The 17,325-nt window shown below is 39.4% G+C and overlaps 1 protein-coding gene across 7 annotated transcripts in view; it reads left to right on the top strand.

Annotated features, from left to right (window-relative positions):
- Nucleotides 1-4,296: 4,296 nt before the first annotated feature.
- The window catches only part of ablim3 (actin binding LIM protein family, member 3), a 45,489-nt gene continuing 32,460 nt past the window's right edge, over nucleotides 4,297-17,325 (top strand). For 6 of the 7 annotated variants that reach the window (XM_055033914.1, XM_055033913.1, XM_055033912.1 and 3 more), the window contains exons 1-2: nucleotides 4,297-4,755; nucleotides 13,803-13,937. In XM_055033914.1, the coding sequence (XP_054889889.1) occupies nucleotides 4,743-4,755; nucleotides 13,803-13,937 (148 nt within the window). In that variant the 5' untranslated portion in view covers nucleotides 4,297-4,742. The remainder of the gene's footprint in view (nucleotides 4,756-13,802; nucleotides 13,938-17,325) is intronic. The other variant, XM_055033908.1, reaches the window with a different exon arrangement.

Genomic DNA, 17,325 nt, shown 5'->3' with positions numbered 1-17,325 from the left:
CTGTCCATGGTGGATCTTGCCCCTTGCCCTCCTCTCAGCCTTGTACTACAAATATATTTCATATATATTCCTTTTTCCAGTGCATGTCCCTCCAGAATCCAGCATGTTAGAACAAAGTCACTCTGAATACATCAGCAATGAACTCCCCATGTGATCATGCAATTGGCTATGCAAGGCTGCAGGAATGGATCATTTATTCTTTCTCTCTTTCCATTTCTCTCTCTCTCTCTGTGAGTGTGGCCTTGTTTTTGATAAGGTATAAGGACCATTTTCCAAACAAATACTACATTGTGGGGACTAACTGCTCCTTATGGGACCCAAAGCCCAGACCCCATGAGAAGAAAAGCTGTTTTTAGGGTATGGGTTATGTTTAGTCCTAAGGTATGAATTGGTTTTGGGGTTAAGAATGTATTGGTAGTTAAGTTAAGTTTTAAGTCAATGCAAAGTCCTTGTGAAGATAGAAAGACATAGTATGTGTGGTGAGAAAGACAGATATGCAAGTATTTGATAGCAACCGATTAGAAAAAGAAATGGGTGGAGATTGTAGTGTGGCATTACACTGGGAATTGTATTTGTGTGTGTGCATGTCTGTGGATGAACAAAGCTTAGGGATTGTGAGACTTGATGAAGAATGTTGCTGATCAGGCCCAGTGATAGTGGACACATGGCCTTGGTGTGACTCACAAACAAAAATAACATTACCTCCAAAAGAAAAACAGCGGACGAGTGACTGGGTTAAAACAATGGAGCAATAGATGAGGAGGAGTGCCACAGAAACATGATCGTAGCTCTGTCATGTGATCAGTAGCACCGTTTCTGCTGATCATGCCTGTTTTATATCATTTGGCAAACTCGTGGACTAGCAGTAAGACAGCATCTCAAAATGTTTTGTTTTTTTTGTCAGCTGTGTACAACTGGCGCCTTTGCAGACAGTGACAACGTTGTGTTGACATGATGGCCTCTTACCCTTCTGCCTCCCGTGAACAGGAAGGCTAGCTTCCTGTTTTGCTGCCGCATCAGTTTGGTGGACAAAAGCACAAAGAGTGACAGACGCAGGAGCACAATTGCAAACTATTTAAGGGACTGCCAAACAATGAGTGTTGCTCATGCACACATTCAGCTGAACCTCATTTGAGTTATTCATTACCAATAATAAGCATTACAAGCCCTGACCAATGCCAAACCAGCAAACAATCAAGGTTACCTTAAAAGCAAGTATGGGGAGCAAGGATGTGCAACATTACACTTGAGAATCTAGCCAACAAACTTTGCATTAGAATAAAAAAAAGGTTAGAAAGATAGAAAGAGGACTTATGAAACTTCTGAGTCCAGATCCTGAAAAGGTAAGACTGCAGAGACGGTGAGCGCTGCGCTTCTCATGTCCCGCCACTGACCATCTTCCGAAAGGCCTCGGAACAGGGGCTTCCTCAGGACATGGAGAGAGAGCAACTCGGCTGTTTTATACAAAAATAAATAAAAAAAAACACAACAACACTGGCTTAAATTAGATTAGCTAAAACTAAAAAAGAAAATCTGGAATAGGTCTGTCATTTAGCATGTGTTCATCTTTTTTCATGTGGCAGACGGATATAAAGGTGAATTACAGCTGAGGGTATAATAATCCAGTCAATATCAAAGCTACTGCAACTCAGAAAGAAGACTACTCTTCAAGTTCTGTCAGAGGTCACAAGGGCTGAAATAGAGCCCTGGGATAGAGGAAAGTGCATTAAGAGATTCAGGGTAGGGAAGCACAGTGTAGGAGCTTGGGTAGAGATAATCTCTGATGAGCAGGGTCTTCACAAGTTTCTTATTTTGGTAGGTCATTCTACACCTATAAAGAGTCTGGACTGCAGTAAGCATGACATAGATACTGCTAGCTGACAATCCATCAATGACCGGAGTGATAGATTCCTGATATAAGCTGTCTGGGAGTAGAGGAGTGATGTTAACCACTTTGTTGACTAATAATAAGGATGTCCAATAACATTCAGTGAACAGAGGGGTGACGTTTGCTCTTTTGGGCATACTGAAGAACAAAGGCACAGCCTCAGTCTTAACTATCTGCAAAGGCTTCATAGCGTGGGAGATCAGGTAAGATGGCATTGTGACAAGCAATTTGCCAAAATTGAAATGCTAATTATCATCCTTCAAAAGGGTTTCTGCCATTAAATAAAGTATTTTACAGAAGAAAAAAAATGAGTTGTACCTTTTCAGATTTAAAATTAATATTAAAAAATTAAATTAAATTAAAACAGCCTTTAGTCAGACTTACTGTATATTGTTGTGCCGTAACTTCAGAGAACGGTTTCAGCCATCCAACCTTTAGCAGGACTTCAGCCGTAAACAATCCAATTAACCAATTTGCTTACACCTGTTTTCCAGGAGAGGGCGCTGTCACAACACTTTCAACAGTAAACTCTGCCGAAAAAACAACGGAAACGTGCCGGTGTTTTTAGAAATATCACTTCCTCTGTCCACTGGTCGTTTTCCTCGCAAGTCACTGTCTTCATTTTTTGAAAAGTGATTCGCATCACACTGAATAACTGACATTTCTGCTGACACCGCGATAATAACTCTGCCAACATCAGTCCAAGTCAGACGACCCATCACCAAACACTTCTTGCCGTGACTTTTAGGACAACATTTATGTTTTCCTTTTAATAAGCACAGAGTGACGTCGCTATGAGCAGAGATAAAAGTGAGAATAGTAAACCCAACGTCAGAGCCGGAGAGAAACCGGAAAGAGTGGGGTTCTTTTCACAATAAAAGTAGTTTCCTTTGTTTTCATGTGTTAATTGTGAACGGATAATTAAAGTTCCACAACTTTAGATAGATAGATAGATAGATAGATAGATAGATAGATAGATAGATAGATAGATAGATAGATAGATAGATAGATAGATAGATAGATAGATAGATAGATAGATAGATAGATAGATAGATAGATAGATAGATAGATAGATAGATAGATAGATAGTGTTGAAATAGAATTTTAAGTTAGCACAATACTGCACAGGATAGTTTTTGATACATATGAAATATAACATAGAAAGTTAAAGTACACTCTAATGCATAAATTTAGATAATACTAGAACAACGGCTCACTCTATGAACGCAGATAAAGATAAATCTTAAAAAGAGGAGTAGACAAAACACAGGCCTAGACTCCTTGGATCTCTTTAGATAGGGAGCCTGTCTGCCAGGCAATTAACAAATTCCTGAGCATGGTTCAAAAGTTCACTAGGATCTTAAAACTTTTTATAAATAATTTTATCTATATTAGAATTAACTATATTTCTTTAAGCATGTTTCGAATTAGTTACTTATTAGATCCAAACTTATAGTCATTATTTAGCATTACATTTTGTGCAAGCTTGGTTAAAAATACAAACTACTTTCTTGTGGAAACATTTTGAGGCAGAGATAGCGCTGCAGCTGCACTCATATATCAAACTGGACAGCGGCTGGTACGAGAAGAGCTGAAGGGTTTTCCATATATCTGCCTTTGGGGCTCTTTAGCAGGAGGTAATAAAATTAACATTAAGACAGCCCACACAAAGGAAAACACACCTCCTAATGCATATATTTAAATGAGGAGAATACGCATTCTATAAATGATTTGTTTTACAGCAGAAGTTCGAATCTCTTTGTGCTGAGTGAGAGTTTCCCGGAGGATGCATTTGCTGTTAATTTTTTGTCTTTTTACTCAGTTCTTTGTCTCTGTTTTGTAATGTCTTGGACTTTTTGATAATCTAGGTGAGATGCTTGTTGTAACATTCTGAACTGCATTGAATTTCTCTGGATAAAACTCTGAATATCTGAAGTCTGACGTCGTATGATTGCTCTTTTCTCTCTGCACACTTACACAGACACAGGAATTCGGGACAAAGAATTAATTAACAAGCTAAATCAAGTTATTCCTCTTTTTAATTCTTAACAATAGATAGATAGATAGATAGATAGATAGATAGATAGATAGATAGATAGATAGATAGATAGATAGATAGATAGATAGATAGATAGATAGATAGATAGATAGATAGATAGATAGATAGATAGATAGATAGATAGATAGATAGATAGATAGATAGATAGATAGATAGTCTATCTATAGTTGACGCTCTCTTTTAAACCCCTCCCATCTCTTTCGCTCTCTGTCTTCCTGTCAATCACACCCAATCTTAAGCTACTACTCCCTTATTTTGAAAGGTCAGTGCGCAGACAGTATCCGGACCCAGCACTGACAGCGCTGGAGAGGCGCACGCACCGGGACATGCCGGAGGAGCGCGGCGGAGCCGGAGGAGGAGGGAGGGAGGGACGGGGCTGCATCGGGCGAGAGTAAAAATGTGAAGGTGGAATCCAAGTGAGCAGCGTCGTCTTCTGGTTTGTACAGTCTGTCTGACTGGAGGGAAAATAATTATTATTATTTAAAAAAACAACAACAACACACACACAGGAGACCCTGGCACAGCAGGAGCGGGAGCTTTATTTGGATCCTACAGCTGATTACGGGAATAATCCTCGCTAAGAATTCTTTGTTTATATTTGCGTGTCCCTCTTTCTGCCAGCGTCTGCACCTTCACATGTAATTGACTGGAAGGAGCGGTGCCGAGAGGGAGGATCGCAACCCGCGATCGCGGGATATTGTTTCATGAACTGCACAATGTGAGCATCTCCTCGTGCTTTATGGGATTATTTTTGGCCGAAGCAGCTTTGTTTTGGATACGGACGCGTTGGGCATCATGAGTTCCAGCGGTAAGTCCATTCTTGCGCGCCTTATCTCTCCTGCTCGGAGTGCAAGGACAATGTAAACAATGACAAAACAAAACATCCTATTTGTAGTTAGTGGATGACGGATAATTAACATCTTTGTTTTATTTTTTGTATTCATCGCAAAATGTAGCATTTTTGTTATTTAAAGACTATATAAAATAGTTTCTTTTGCAAACATTTACACAGAAAAAAAAAGAGAAAGGTATCATCACTATGCATCTTTAAAGCAAACTCGGAAAAGGTTAAACATGGGACTTGAAATACATCCAGGGGTCAGAGTTCACCCAGAAGCATTTGAACAATTCTTCACTCACATAACAGAAGCTTGGACGCTCTCTGTGTCCAAGCTTCACCTCCTTTCTCTTTCACCTCCTTCTGGGAGACCACTTTCAGCTCGTTCACACTGTCCCAGCAGGATCAGCACACCTTGTAACTTATGGGAGGTTCACTGACCTGACCTCCCCGCAGCGTATGACAAATAGCCCTTACAACCTCAGGGGCCACTGACATCCTTACCCTAGAATGGCCCCAGGGACAGCTCTGATGCTGAGCTGACCTTGGATCAGCTGACTCTGACCCTGATCCCCTGTCCGCTGAATCAGGGCTTTCCCTGTATAGCTTGTGGTGAGCGTGTGAGCACGTTTTCTGCATGCTTCCATTTTTGGTCTGTGCACAATTCACTGAGTTGATGCACAGGTGAGGTGGGCAAGTGTTTCATTGTTTAGGGCTGGGAGAGGTGAATGTGCCATCAGAGAACTGATGGTGATAGCTTCCTATCCAGCCACTGGTCTCACTGCATCATTCATAATCTAGCTTGTCATTCTGTGGCACTACATTATTTATCTGGCGCTCTAAACTCGGCTGAGCCCTGCCTGAATTGCAGGGAGTGTTGCCTTGATTCCCAGGAAGGGTGTCGCTTCTTCTCACTCTTGGAAAAATGAGAATAATTCTTTTGTTAAGAGCTTTGAGTGTATTTTTTTTCCTCCCCTTCATGTGACACATGGAGGAGGAGCAGCACCTGCAGGCAACATGTGGGGAGCTGTCACCCGAGTCCTTGTGTTTTGCACACAAGATTACCCAGCATGCATTGTCACAGCCGGCAGAGAGTTGGTGGAACATGTGTCTGTTCCCGGGCTTAAAGCTGGGGAACAGACACGAGAACTTGTTTTGTTTTGTGTCACTGCTCTCCCTTTGGTGTCAGTCAAACATATGTTGCTGTCTGCCTCCAGTGCTTTTAAGGCTTGGACGCGACGGGGCCAGTAGGGGTGCGCTGGGTACACTGCTTTCTCTTCCACTAGATCCGATCAGCCAATGGCCATCGACGCTCTCGGAGCAGTTGCACATCACCACAACCTCGTTTGCTTAATTCAGGTGTATTTATGTCATTCTGCAGAAACTTCACATGGTCAGGTGTGGAAAAAAGTATTAATCTGTGCAACAGATTAAGATCTTTCTTTTTGGCACACTCTGTTTCTGCACTGGGGAGTGATAAAGCACAAGTAGATCAATATACAGATCATTGAGATCAGGGAGCCAGGGGCTTTTTGCAGCACCATTTATCACAGGCAGCACTGACACGTCTCTCCCTCCCTCAGTTTGATGTTGGGAGCAAAATTTTTCAATGTAAGACAAAACACATATCTAAAAGCAATTAAGATTTTGAGTGTATTACGTCTGTACATTCCCGATCTCTGCGTCACTGGAAAGTGGCACATCATGCCACTTTGCCATCACAAACAATGGCCTTAATTAAAAAAAAAAAAAAAAAGATTAAAAAAAAAAAACATCATCCCTTGACATGTTCTAAGAGTGAAGGGCATGTCAAGTACATCAAATGCACCAGCTTACAGGATGGTGTCTTACAAAACTCAGCTTTTATGGGTTTTGTAAAAGGTAAATGTTTTGGTGAATTTCGCTTTGATGTCCAGAGAGATTTGTCATTACTTATATTTTGTTCTTAATATACATCTACTCAAAATCATGTGCATGTTGCAAAAAAAAAAGAAAAAAGAAAAATAAAGAAATCTATCAAAAAAAAATAAATAAATGAATTGTTTCTTCTTAGAAGAAGAAACCGATACTCACCTGGATTGATGCATCTCTACTTTGACACCTGTGGCAGTAAAATAAATCATACAGCATAGGTTAGGGTGGGTGTGGAGAAGCATCAAGCAGCTGTCAGAGCCTGACAATAGAACAGAACCAGAACAGCCAAAGGAAACATCTCATCATTTCTTTTCTGGTTTGGTGATGTGAGTTGCTTCAGTTGCAGCTTGGATTAGTCATCGCAGAAATGCTTTACAAGCATTTGTTGTTGTTTTGTTTTGTTTTTTTTTGCCGTAGAGAGATTTGTTGCATAATAACTAAAACTTTCCAACTAACCACTTGAAGGATCAGTCATGTTTGATTTTGAGGAAATTCATTCATTAGCAAATACCATGTCTGTTTAGTCACCACTAGTTGTAAAAACATTAGACATTGTAATGCTGGGTGGGCTTTGTGTGGTGCTCAGTATGACTTAAGCATCTAATCATCCACAAACTAGACCTTGCTGCCCTCCAATATTAATAGTTTCCAAAACTAATTTTTAAAAGGGCGCGACAGTGTTGTACATCTTCAAAATTCTCATGTGCAGCACTCTGTGACTCAAGCAGAACTTATCTGAATGCTTCCACAGTGCAAAATTTTGGATTTCTTTCATGCCAAATCACAAATGAGTCTTTGTAAAGTTGCAGGAGAGGGGCGAGAAGGCACTGTTACTTATCACACTGATGGGTCTTTGCGACGTGATGCTGAATTCCAGAACAACAAATACCTTCAGGATTATGTTTTAGGCATTATCATTTCAAAAACACTTTTGTGTTTTTATGAATTCATAGCAATAAAACCAATGAGTCAGCGCTACAAAAATGCTGTAATTCTAAACAAAGTGTATAGGACAGGCAACGCTGCAAGCACACACTTAGGGCAAGTTAGAGAGACCCATGAAACCAACACTTGTTTCTGAACTAAGTGCCCAGAGAGAACTCAACCTCAGGCAGATGCTATTGCACATTCATTACTTTACGTGTAGCACAGCCGATGTGGGCCAAGCACATCTGAGTAGCATATTTGTCGTTCAAGGACGTACATAAATAGCACACTGACAGACGGGGTGTACAAATGTAAACCTACATAAGACCTGCGATATTAAATGATGGATTGTTTCTGAGCAGTGGGGAATCATTTGGAAACTCGGGTAGATGGAAGCGAGAGCTATACCATTTATGATTGCTGAGCTGCTTCCTCATCTGGTGCACAGTCCAAACCAGAGCCAAATACATTTCATCACTGCACAATTCCAGGTGCCTTAGTTCAATAACACAGGGAACAAAGGCGGGAGCTTCGACTGCACAGATGCAAACCGCAGATGCTGGGAGGCAACCGCTGAATATTCATTAAACAGTTGCACGCAACCGATGCAAAATCACACGGATGGTTTTGTGGATTATTAACAGCTACTGTCAAAGGGGTTTGACTTTTGTGCACGAGTCAAAGGAAAATGTCAGACATAAACAAAAGGGTTCAGCATAATCAATTTGTTCTTAAAGTAATAGAACAGATTTGATGGCGCACTAAATTCAGTTCAGTGTTCAACCACAGCTGTCCTGCTTTTTCTGACCTTGACTTTCTGGCAGGACTAAGAAATCATTAAGACTGTGGGTAGCAGTTCGACCTTTATTCCTTTGCTCAGTGGAGTATCGGCATGTTTGTGTTACCACTGGACACCAGCGTCGCTTGGATGGCTGCCTCAACACAAGGTCCTGATGGAGATAAAGACAGATAAGGAGAGGGAGACAGAGGGGCCCTGATCAATGACTACATTAAATTACTGACAGGGAAGATGGATGGGCGTACTGCTCGGATGTTTTCTGAAGAGTGGCAGCGATTTCAGAGGAAATTATTGCTCCTTTGACAGAAAAATAAGTTTTCAGTTTGTCAGACATTGATTGTTGTGATTTTTAACTCGTATTTTATGGATTTTTTTTTGTGTGTGAATAAGGGCTTTTACATAGAAATCTAAAACACATAAAAGCTGTGATGTCTTAGTGCTTTTAATTCTCTCATTTAATACACTAAAGCCTTTCAGCTGCTCTGCTTTTGATAAAAAGAAAAAAAAAGCAGGTATTACTTTGAGAATTATTATGCTACTCACAGCTGGCTGGCTTTCATTTCAATAGTGTTAATAGTCGGACTACAATCCCATTTTCATCAAATTTGTAGAGGAATTTTATATTTTTGCAGAACAGTTCTAAAGTTATTTCTTTGGCCTTGAGTTGAATAATTCTTGACTGCATATTGCAGCACTGCACTTCACAATGGAGTTTTGTGACTCCGTTCCATAATAACTGATTGGTACTATTAAACATCTTGCATGTCTGTTAACTAGTATAATTGAGAAGATATAATTTACAAACCTACCTTAGGCAAACAGCACAGGCAGAGTCTTGCTCATGAAGATTGCATGTTAATATTGAAATATATTAAGTGACATTTACTTTTTTTGAGTGTTGCATCATGTTATAATGTAATTCACTTATCAAAAGTGTACCTGGGGAGTTGTTGTTTTGATTCATTCATTCATGTTTGGAGAGTTTCTTGCTGATACGAAGCTCGTCCTTGGAGCTGCAGTCTTCAGTTGAGTTCTCAAAGAGCCTCACAGGGCACCCCTCCTCTGCACCTTCCCCAGTAGCAGCAGCGGCATTTAGTGAACACCTGGTGAAACTGCTGAGCTTACCGTGAAAAGTGCTTCTCAGTCCAAAGCTCCTAAAAACAGGAAACTGCATTATGAAGAAGCATTGCGATGAAGTGCCAATTTCAAAGCATCAAATTGCAAAGTCAAATTTCTTATTTGATAGATACGGCATTTTTATGCCAACTGTGAAGGTGACATGGTCACTTGAGTGTGCTACAAAATTGCACTATGTGTGGGGAAAATACATATTACTTCTTCTTTAAAAGTACAACAGTGTATTTTTCTACTGTTGTCATCCATTGTGACTGAACAGCAGGTCAGAGGAAGAAATCACGGTGACCTCTCCCTACACAGCGCTGTTATCTTGTGGATCCTGGAGGCTGTAATCTGTGCTGATGGGGAGTCAGTGGATCACACCTTGGCGTCGAACTGGTTATCATTGGAAGCATGACTCAACTGGTTGACATTGGATGGAGGAATTTTTTTAAATAAAATTCTTTTGACATGACAGAGATTTGTCTCAGTGAATGAAAATGGACACACTGTCATGGTTAGTTATGCAACACCTCAGCTCATGAGCTGATTGCGTATTGTCCAGTTTTGGTGAAGTGTCCAGTGTGGCCTCAACATCCTGTTTTTGGTGAGTTGACAGAAGACATTTTGATGTTCTGCTGCTGTAGCCATTGTGCTTCAAAGTGTTGTGTGTTCATTTTGAATTTTGCACTTTTTGGTTGTGAGTGGAGTTTCTTCTCCTGGGTATGGTTGCCTTTTTATTATCTCAAACCAGTCCACACTTTCTCTTTGAACTCTGACACCAGTAAGGCATTTTCATCCACACAAATGTCACTGTCTAGATATTTTCTCTTTCTTTGGACCATTCTCTGTCAACCTGTGAAGTGATTGTGTGTGAAGATCCTTGCATATTAGAAGCTCCTAAAATGCTCAAACCAATCCATGTGCCACATTCAAAGTCACCTAGCTTGATTTGAGCCTTTGCAGGTTTTGTTCACCAAGAGTAGATGCTTAAATGCTTTAAGCTGCTGGTTCTTTTACTTTTTGTGCAACAAGTATTTGAATGGTTGTGTATAATATGGAGGACAATGAGGTTTGATGTGTTAAACGATTGTGGAAACAGCAAAGTCATTGTCAATTTATTTTTCAAAAAAAGAACAGATCATGTCATTAATTTTTGTTATATTATCTATGTTAATATCATAAAATCAAGCTAAATTAACTATTTATATTTTATCTTCTATCTGAAGTTGGCTGGTATAGGAAGCATAAGGTGTTACTGTGTGCTAGGAGTTTGTTTTGGCCACGTTTCAGAAGGTCAGCAGGGTAAATAATTGCCATCGTGTTTTTTCAGGGGATGATATCAGGCCGGCTTATACTTCCATTAGCCCACATTATCTCACATGCACACCTGATGGAATCATGGTTGTGCATTTGGTTTCACAAAAAAAACACTTCCTCGAAACTTTCACTTGAACTGGCGGCTTGGCACTGATCAGGCCAGTTTGTTTTTCCCAGAGGTCCCAGCAGCATTGTGAGAAAAACAATGAACTTTCAGAGAGTCAGCTTGGGAGATGTGGTATGGATTGCAATTGTTGTTACTTATTTCTCGCAGTCACGCTCTTTTCCTGGTTGGGAAAATAAACAACTATGGCTATTGTATCGATTTATGCCCTTAGGCATAGTCTGTGAAAATATTTATTGCTTTTTTTTTTTTTTTCGAAAAGCATAATGTGCATCTGTTTTTTTCAGACTTTCTGATTCTACAAAAATAGCATAAATGCTTGTAAAAACAAACAAACAAAATTTAGTTTTTATGTGTATTTTAACGTTTCAAGGCAAAATCAGTTCTCTTTCTAATCATCACCTGCTTTGTCTTGCTAAAAACCTAAACACCAAAAACACCATGGTGCTTACGTCCTTCCACACACACAGAAAAAGTGGAATCCAGAAACTTTCATGGCAAGTACCGAGTTGAGATTAAATGCAATATAAATACACCAAATATGATAGCCTGCCTTTTTATGTGAGAAATTTGAAGCTGAATCTTACCAGGAAATATCCAAAAGGAAGTCGAGAGAGTTAGGTTTGCAACAATGCAAATGACCTGAAGGCCACTATCAAAGCAACACGGGCTTCCATTACACCTCAGCATTGCTGCACCGACACAGTAATTCATGCAAAACAAAACCCCAAAAAGTATTGGGTGCATACAAATCAACATACACTTTGCATTCTGACATTTATATTTAAATTATACTTTCACTTATGTAATATTGAAAATTTTTTGAGACATTGAATTATGTTTTTATTATCTGTAAATCATCATCAAATCATTCACACAGCTCCAAAGTTACTTTGAGGTTTTTTTTTTTTTTTTTTTTTTTTTTTTTTGCATTCTAGTGCCAAAGAGAAAAGTCAAACAAACTTTGCAAGAGTTTATATATATGAAAAAGACTCAACTGTGGGAGATGTGGTGTGTTTTGCGATTGTTGCTGCTGTAAATCGTGTTGAACAACACTGAGAAACAGCCTTTATCAAAACCACAGAATTTGGCAGCCTGGGTAGAAAACAAATTTAAGCACAGATACTTCTATACAACTCAACCAATGCAAGTAGTGCATCAGCTTTGACATTTTAAGTGGTGCAAGGCCTTCGGGATTAAGTCTCGACCAGCAGTCAGCTACTCTGTTGTGTCAGCCCACATCCTCGTCCCTCTCTAGCGGAGAAAGAAAAGCCGTTCGCCGAGATGACCATCCCAGCCTGTTACTCCGGCATCCCTCCTTTTCATTAATCTCAGTATGGAAGAATGATAAAGAAGAGGCAGGCGTTTTGACACATTGTCAATAGTGTAATCTTTTCGGCTGCTGTAAAATATGTTAATAGCTCACATCCCCGGGCCAACCTAATCTAATAACCAATAAATGCCGAACATCATTATGAGCACTTGTTGAGACTAATTTAAAAATGGTTTGATATTTGTATTATGAAGGAACTTCGCTTTGTGGAAATCTTTTGTGTGAAGTAGCTATCGGGCTCGAAGGAGTCACACATGTAAGCTGAAGCAGAACGAAGTGAGGAGATCGATGCGATCAGTCGAGTGGTGGTGAAGCATGAGTGTGTGAAAAATAGAGGTAGGGAGAGAAAGACAGCCTGGAAGTAGCCCAGCGTATAGTTGTCAGACCTCACAGTTTTGGAACTCGTGATGACAGGTCTGCAGACGGCGCTTATTGTGGAAGCTCCATGCAGCGCCGCAGTCGGGACACAGCCATGGAGGTAGTGATCCTAACATTTTCAAGCGATTTAAACCTTTTTGTAGTTTGACCTAATAAATATTATTTACCTGGTTGACATGTGAAGGTGTAAGGATAACCGAGTTTGAAATGTTTTGAGAAAAACAAATCCCAGGATGTTAGAATACAATGTAGAACCAGACTCCCTTGCCATTCCACTAATGTGCTTTAATGGAAACTCTTGTAGTTCTGACTTATGGTACGTTCACAACAATCAGGTGCTTCTGGTTTACATTCAAAGTATTTGGAGGCGCATCTCGAGCGTCTAGCGTGCGAGATTTTGAAACGTTTGAAGCATTTTAAGCGTCAGACGCACCGTATAGACGCTGAATGTAAAACAAACGGGCCTGAAGCTCAAAACGCTTTGGTGTGAACACAGTAAAAGTGCACATCTTGAAGCGTCACACACGTTTTTGACATGTGTAACGTGTTTGGTGTGAACGCACCGTTAGGGTTGTTTTCCTTGGAAGATGTTGGAAGATGAACCTCAACCCCAGTAAAAAAGTTCTTTGATGCCTCTAACAGGTTATGTTTTCCAAGTCTCTTCCTGTATTAATTTTTCCAAAAATTTTGAAAATTTTCTGTGTCCCAGCAGAAGCAAATCATACCCACAGCATGAGTTTGCCACCACCATGTTTTAACTGTAGGATGTCGTGTGAAATTAGTTTACCTTTATTCATTAAGTTCTCATAAACTATAAGGTTTTCACAGAATAGCTGTTATACATTAATTGCTTACTGTTGGATTCTATTCATTACATGATTTCTAAATGATAATTTTGTGCATAACTTTCACTCGACTGCTGGCCTCGGTTGCATGTAGATGACCGATCACGCTTTTTCAAAGCTTGTACTTTGCCACAAGATGACACTTCTTTGCAAGTTTAGGGTGCCATGAAATAGAATTATGATAAAAAAACTTTCAATGCAGTGTATCAAACAGTTTGATCTTTCAGATGGTACATTTAGGATGTTTTTTATGTTCCGCAGCTCATCAGCAAGTCTCAACGCGCAGCGAGCGGAGCTCTGAGCCAATCCGGTGTCAGCGGTGTCGAGAAGTATGCAAAGGGGAAGTGGTTCGCGTCCAAGACACTCACTTTCATGTCAAGTGCTTCACCTGCACCGGTAAGAAATTGGATTCCTTAAAGATGACAACACCACACAAAAATTATGAAAGCAGAAAAAAAAAATCTGTAGTGTTCAATGTAAGAAAATATGTCATAGCATGCCCTTGCTTAGATGGTAATGGCCATAGGTATTACCTTACCTTTTGTTAGAATGCCATTTTCTTTTTATGGTCAGAGATGACATGTTTTTCTTAGCCACATCTAATGCACACATGATACGCCCTCCATCTCGTGGTGCACATGCTGAGTGCTGCTATTAGCCCTCAGTAGGGACTGAAATGTATCAGAGGGATCTTGCGGCACACATGGGATCCTGGTAAGGTAGCTTGTTATTGTCCTGGCAACCGAGAGAGGATTTACCTTTGCTTGTTCACGCTGGCTTAGTGCCACTGATGTAATTGGCTTTTCAGTGCTGCTGTATGTTCAGGTGCAGGTGACCTAGAGTGGATACAGTAGTGACATAACTAAATATCCTGTTACAATAAGACGACTCCTGCCCACTGTATTATGAAGCTTATTTACTCGCCACTTTGCATCTATATTTAGAGTTTAGGAAAATCACTTAGATGTAACTTTACTGTCTTTGGAAATATTTTCTAGACAAGAATCCATAGTAGATGCTAGCAGTATATTTAATGTTGAGAAAAAAAATATTTCATCATGTAGTTGGATGTGGCCATCATCTCTGTTTAAAGGATTACTGACGGGCAATATAGTGTACAGACTTCATAATCTGCACTCTTTTGGTTGAATGCAGTATTTATTTCCACTTTGGGTTTATGATTAGTTTTTACTAAGAAAGAAATAGCGAGGGGGAGGGAAGTAGATCAGTTATTTGCTAAAATTTGGAAAACGTAAAATATAGATGTGTTATAGAATAAGGGAATAAGGTGCGTTTTGGTTCAGCTTAAAAATGAAAAAAAAAACAAACATGAAATAAATTTGTGGTACAACCTTTTATCGCAATAGTTTTATAACGCGTTTCGCAAATTACCTCATTTTGTTTGACATCCTTCATATAAAATCCAAACCAGTGGCAAAATAATTATTGCGGTTTATCTCTTTGGAACTAGACTAGTTCTTCTGATTCCTCTTCAGTTACCGTCTCATTCACGGTAACTGAATGAAACGGTAACACTGTTGTTTCCTGCAGAGCATGACTGGAAGAAAATGTTCAGGTTGGGAGGGGGAATGGACCAGTGATCCATTCATAGGGTGTCGGTTAAATCATACTCGCACTGAATTTGATGCTGAGCGTTTATTATTTGAACAATAATTTATACTCGATGGTTGCGATAAGTCATTTTAACTATCGTGAATTGAAACTATCATGATACATCGAGTATACTCGATACATCGTCTAGCCCTACCTCAGTGACAATTCTCTCACACAGTGGTGTGATACTTCCTCTACTCTCCCTATAAGTCATTTATTAATCACCCACGACTGACAAGTTGGAAAGAAATGTATATTTTGAATATTTTCAAATCTTCAGCCAGTGAGAATTTGATTTGTCTCAAATTATTACCATGAGTGTCAAAGGCTTATGTGAACAGCTAAAGCATTGTAACTATAAATGCTTTTGCAATTAATTAGCTATGTAGCTGAAGAGAAATGCCTTTTATAGATTTTGTAAGTAGCAGCATACATGAATCAAAGTATGTATTGTATTTCAAAAAGGTTGTAATGTGAAACAAATTGGCAGCATATGACTAGATAGTCTTTCCTATGGTGGAAATAAGCAAACTAAGCAGTTTCACAGGCATTTGTAGGTAGAAAAAATAAATTATCAATGCCTGGAATTTACCATTTTGTCTTTATCTCTTAGGATTTCTTAGTTTTTTAAATAAATGCTGATGGGGACATTTCACAGTGGCGCATTTCCCCCATCAGCCTTTAAAAGCATGACAGTAAGAATGTTTATTTTGTGTAAGATACAGTAACAGCATTGTCTCACCCTCACATGTTCCGAGGTTCATAAACTCACAAAGGGTTATTCACTCAGAGCCTGTTGTCTGTTTCTTTCACACACAGGCATGCACACGCCCACACACACAAAGTTAAGCTCCCAGTGCAAACGCACACATTTGGTATGTAAGTGTCCATGTTCATGTACATGTGGGCTCTCTGTGGTTGTGAGATGTTGCTGTGGTAAACATTTGAAGGGGCACCTGGCCCTGGTTGGTGAATATTCTCAGCATCTCTAAGGTGCTATTAACCAATCGGGAAAATTTGTGTCCCAGAAAAAAAGGGGGTACGCCGAAAGGGAGCAGGAAAAAAGAATAATAATGGTGCAGGGTGGGGGGCGTTGTTTTGTCGCTTAGACATTTTGTCACCGGTGTACTTCAATACTAAACTGAATCCTATATGTGGTTTTTCATTTTTATAGTAGCTGTACTGCCACTAAAAACTGTGACTAGGTATTTTGAGTCTGCACATGGTCGGAGAGTTCCCTGCTCATGTTCCAGAGGCAGTGATCGGTGCTGCTGAGCAGACAGAATGTTCCACATCCTTTCCCATAATTTGCCCTCTGGCATGGGCTTCTGCTCGGACAGCATGTTTCTATGGCTTTCATTGTAAAACGTGGGAAACCTCGTCACATGCAAACATGTTGCATGTTTCTTTGAACCTAGAAAACCCTGCCTTACGAAAGAATCCCATAAAATTCACATGTGGTTCACATGTTCCGCATGTGGTAAAGTATTTTATCCCAACATGGTATCACATGTGATCACATATTTCTCATGTGCACCACATATTTTTTTTTTCCATGTAAAGACTGGTGATTATATTGAATATGTAATAAAATGGTCTCTTTGTGGAAAAAACTTGTGTGATTATCATGGTTTCACATGTGTATCACATGTGCCTTAGTTTATGTGCCTCTTCCAACTTTAAGACGAAGCAACACTTATATTATTAATCTGGTAATAGAAATATGTGTTAATAATGTGAAGTATATAGTTAACTAAAAAAGTAACCAACTGGTGTGAAATAAAAGTTTAAAATGTTTTTTAAAGTAAAATAATACAAAATAAAAGGTTTAAAGGTCTGCTAAGTCCCATGTGATGCACATGTGAATAAATGGGAATCACGTGATTTTACCACAAAACGTTCCAAGCTCACACATATACATGTGCTTTCACATCTTTCACACATCATTCACATGTAAAAGTTGTGTGAACCACGTGTGTGGTTTTCATGTGTAACATGGTGTTTTTATGGGATTTGTTTATGTCTCTTCCCTAATATGGCAATTCTGTTTCTCTGTTGCTGTTTTTCAAAACATTTTTTTCTTGTTTTTTTTTGTTGTTGTTGTTTTTTTTTTATCTTTGTTGTTGCTAGAGATTTGATTTTAAATGTATCAAAGGTATGTGGTTAATTA

Source organism: Poeciliopsis prolifica, unplaced genomic scaffold, assembly GCF_027474105.1.
Source record: "Poeciliopsis prolifica strain line A6 unplaced genomic scaffold, Auburn_PproV2 SCAFFOLD009, whole genome shotgun sequence".
NCBI classification, from domain to species: domain Eukaryota; kingdom Metazoa; phylum Chordata; class Actinopteri; order Cyprinodontiformes; family Poeciliidae; genus Poeciliopsis; species Poeciliopsis prolifica.
Note: the sequence above shows the minus strand (reverse complement) of the source record. Positions and strands in the feature narration are given on the sequence as shown.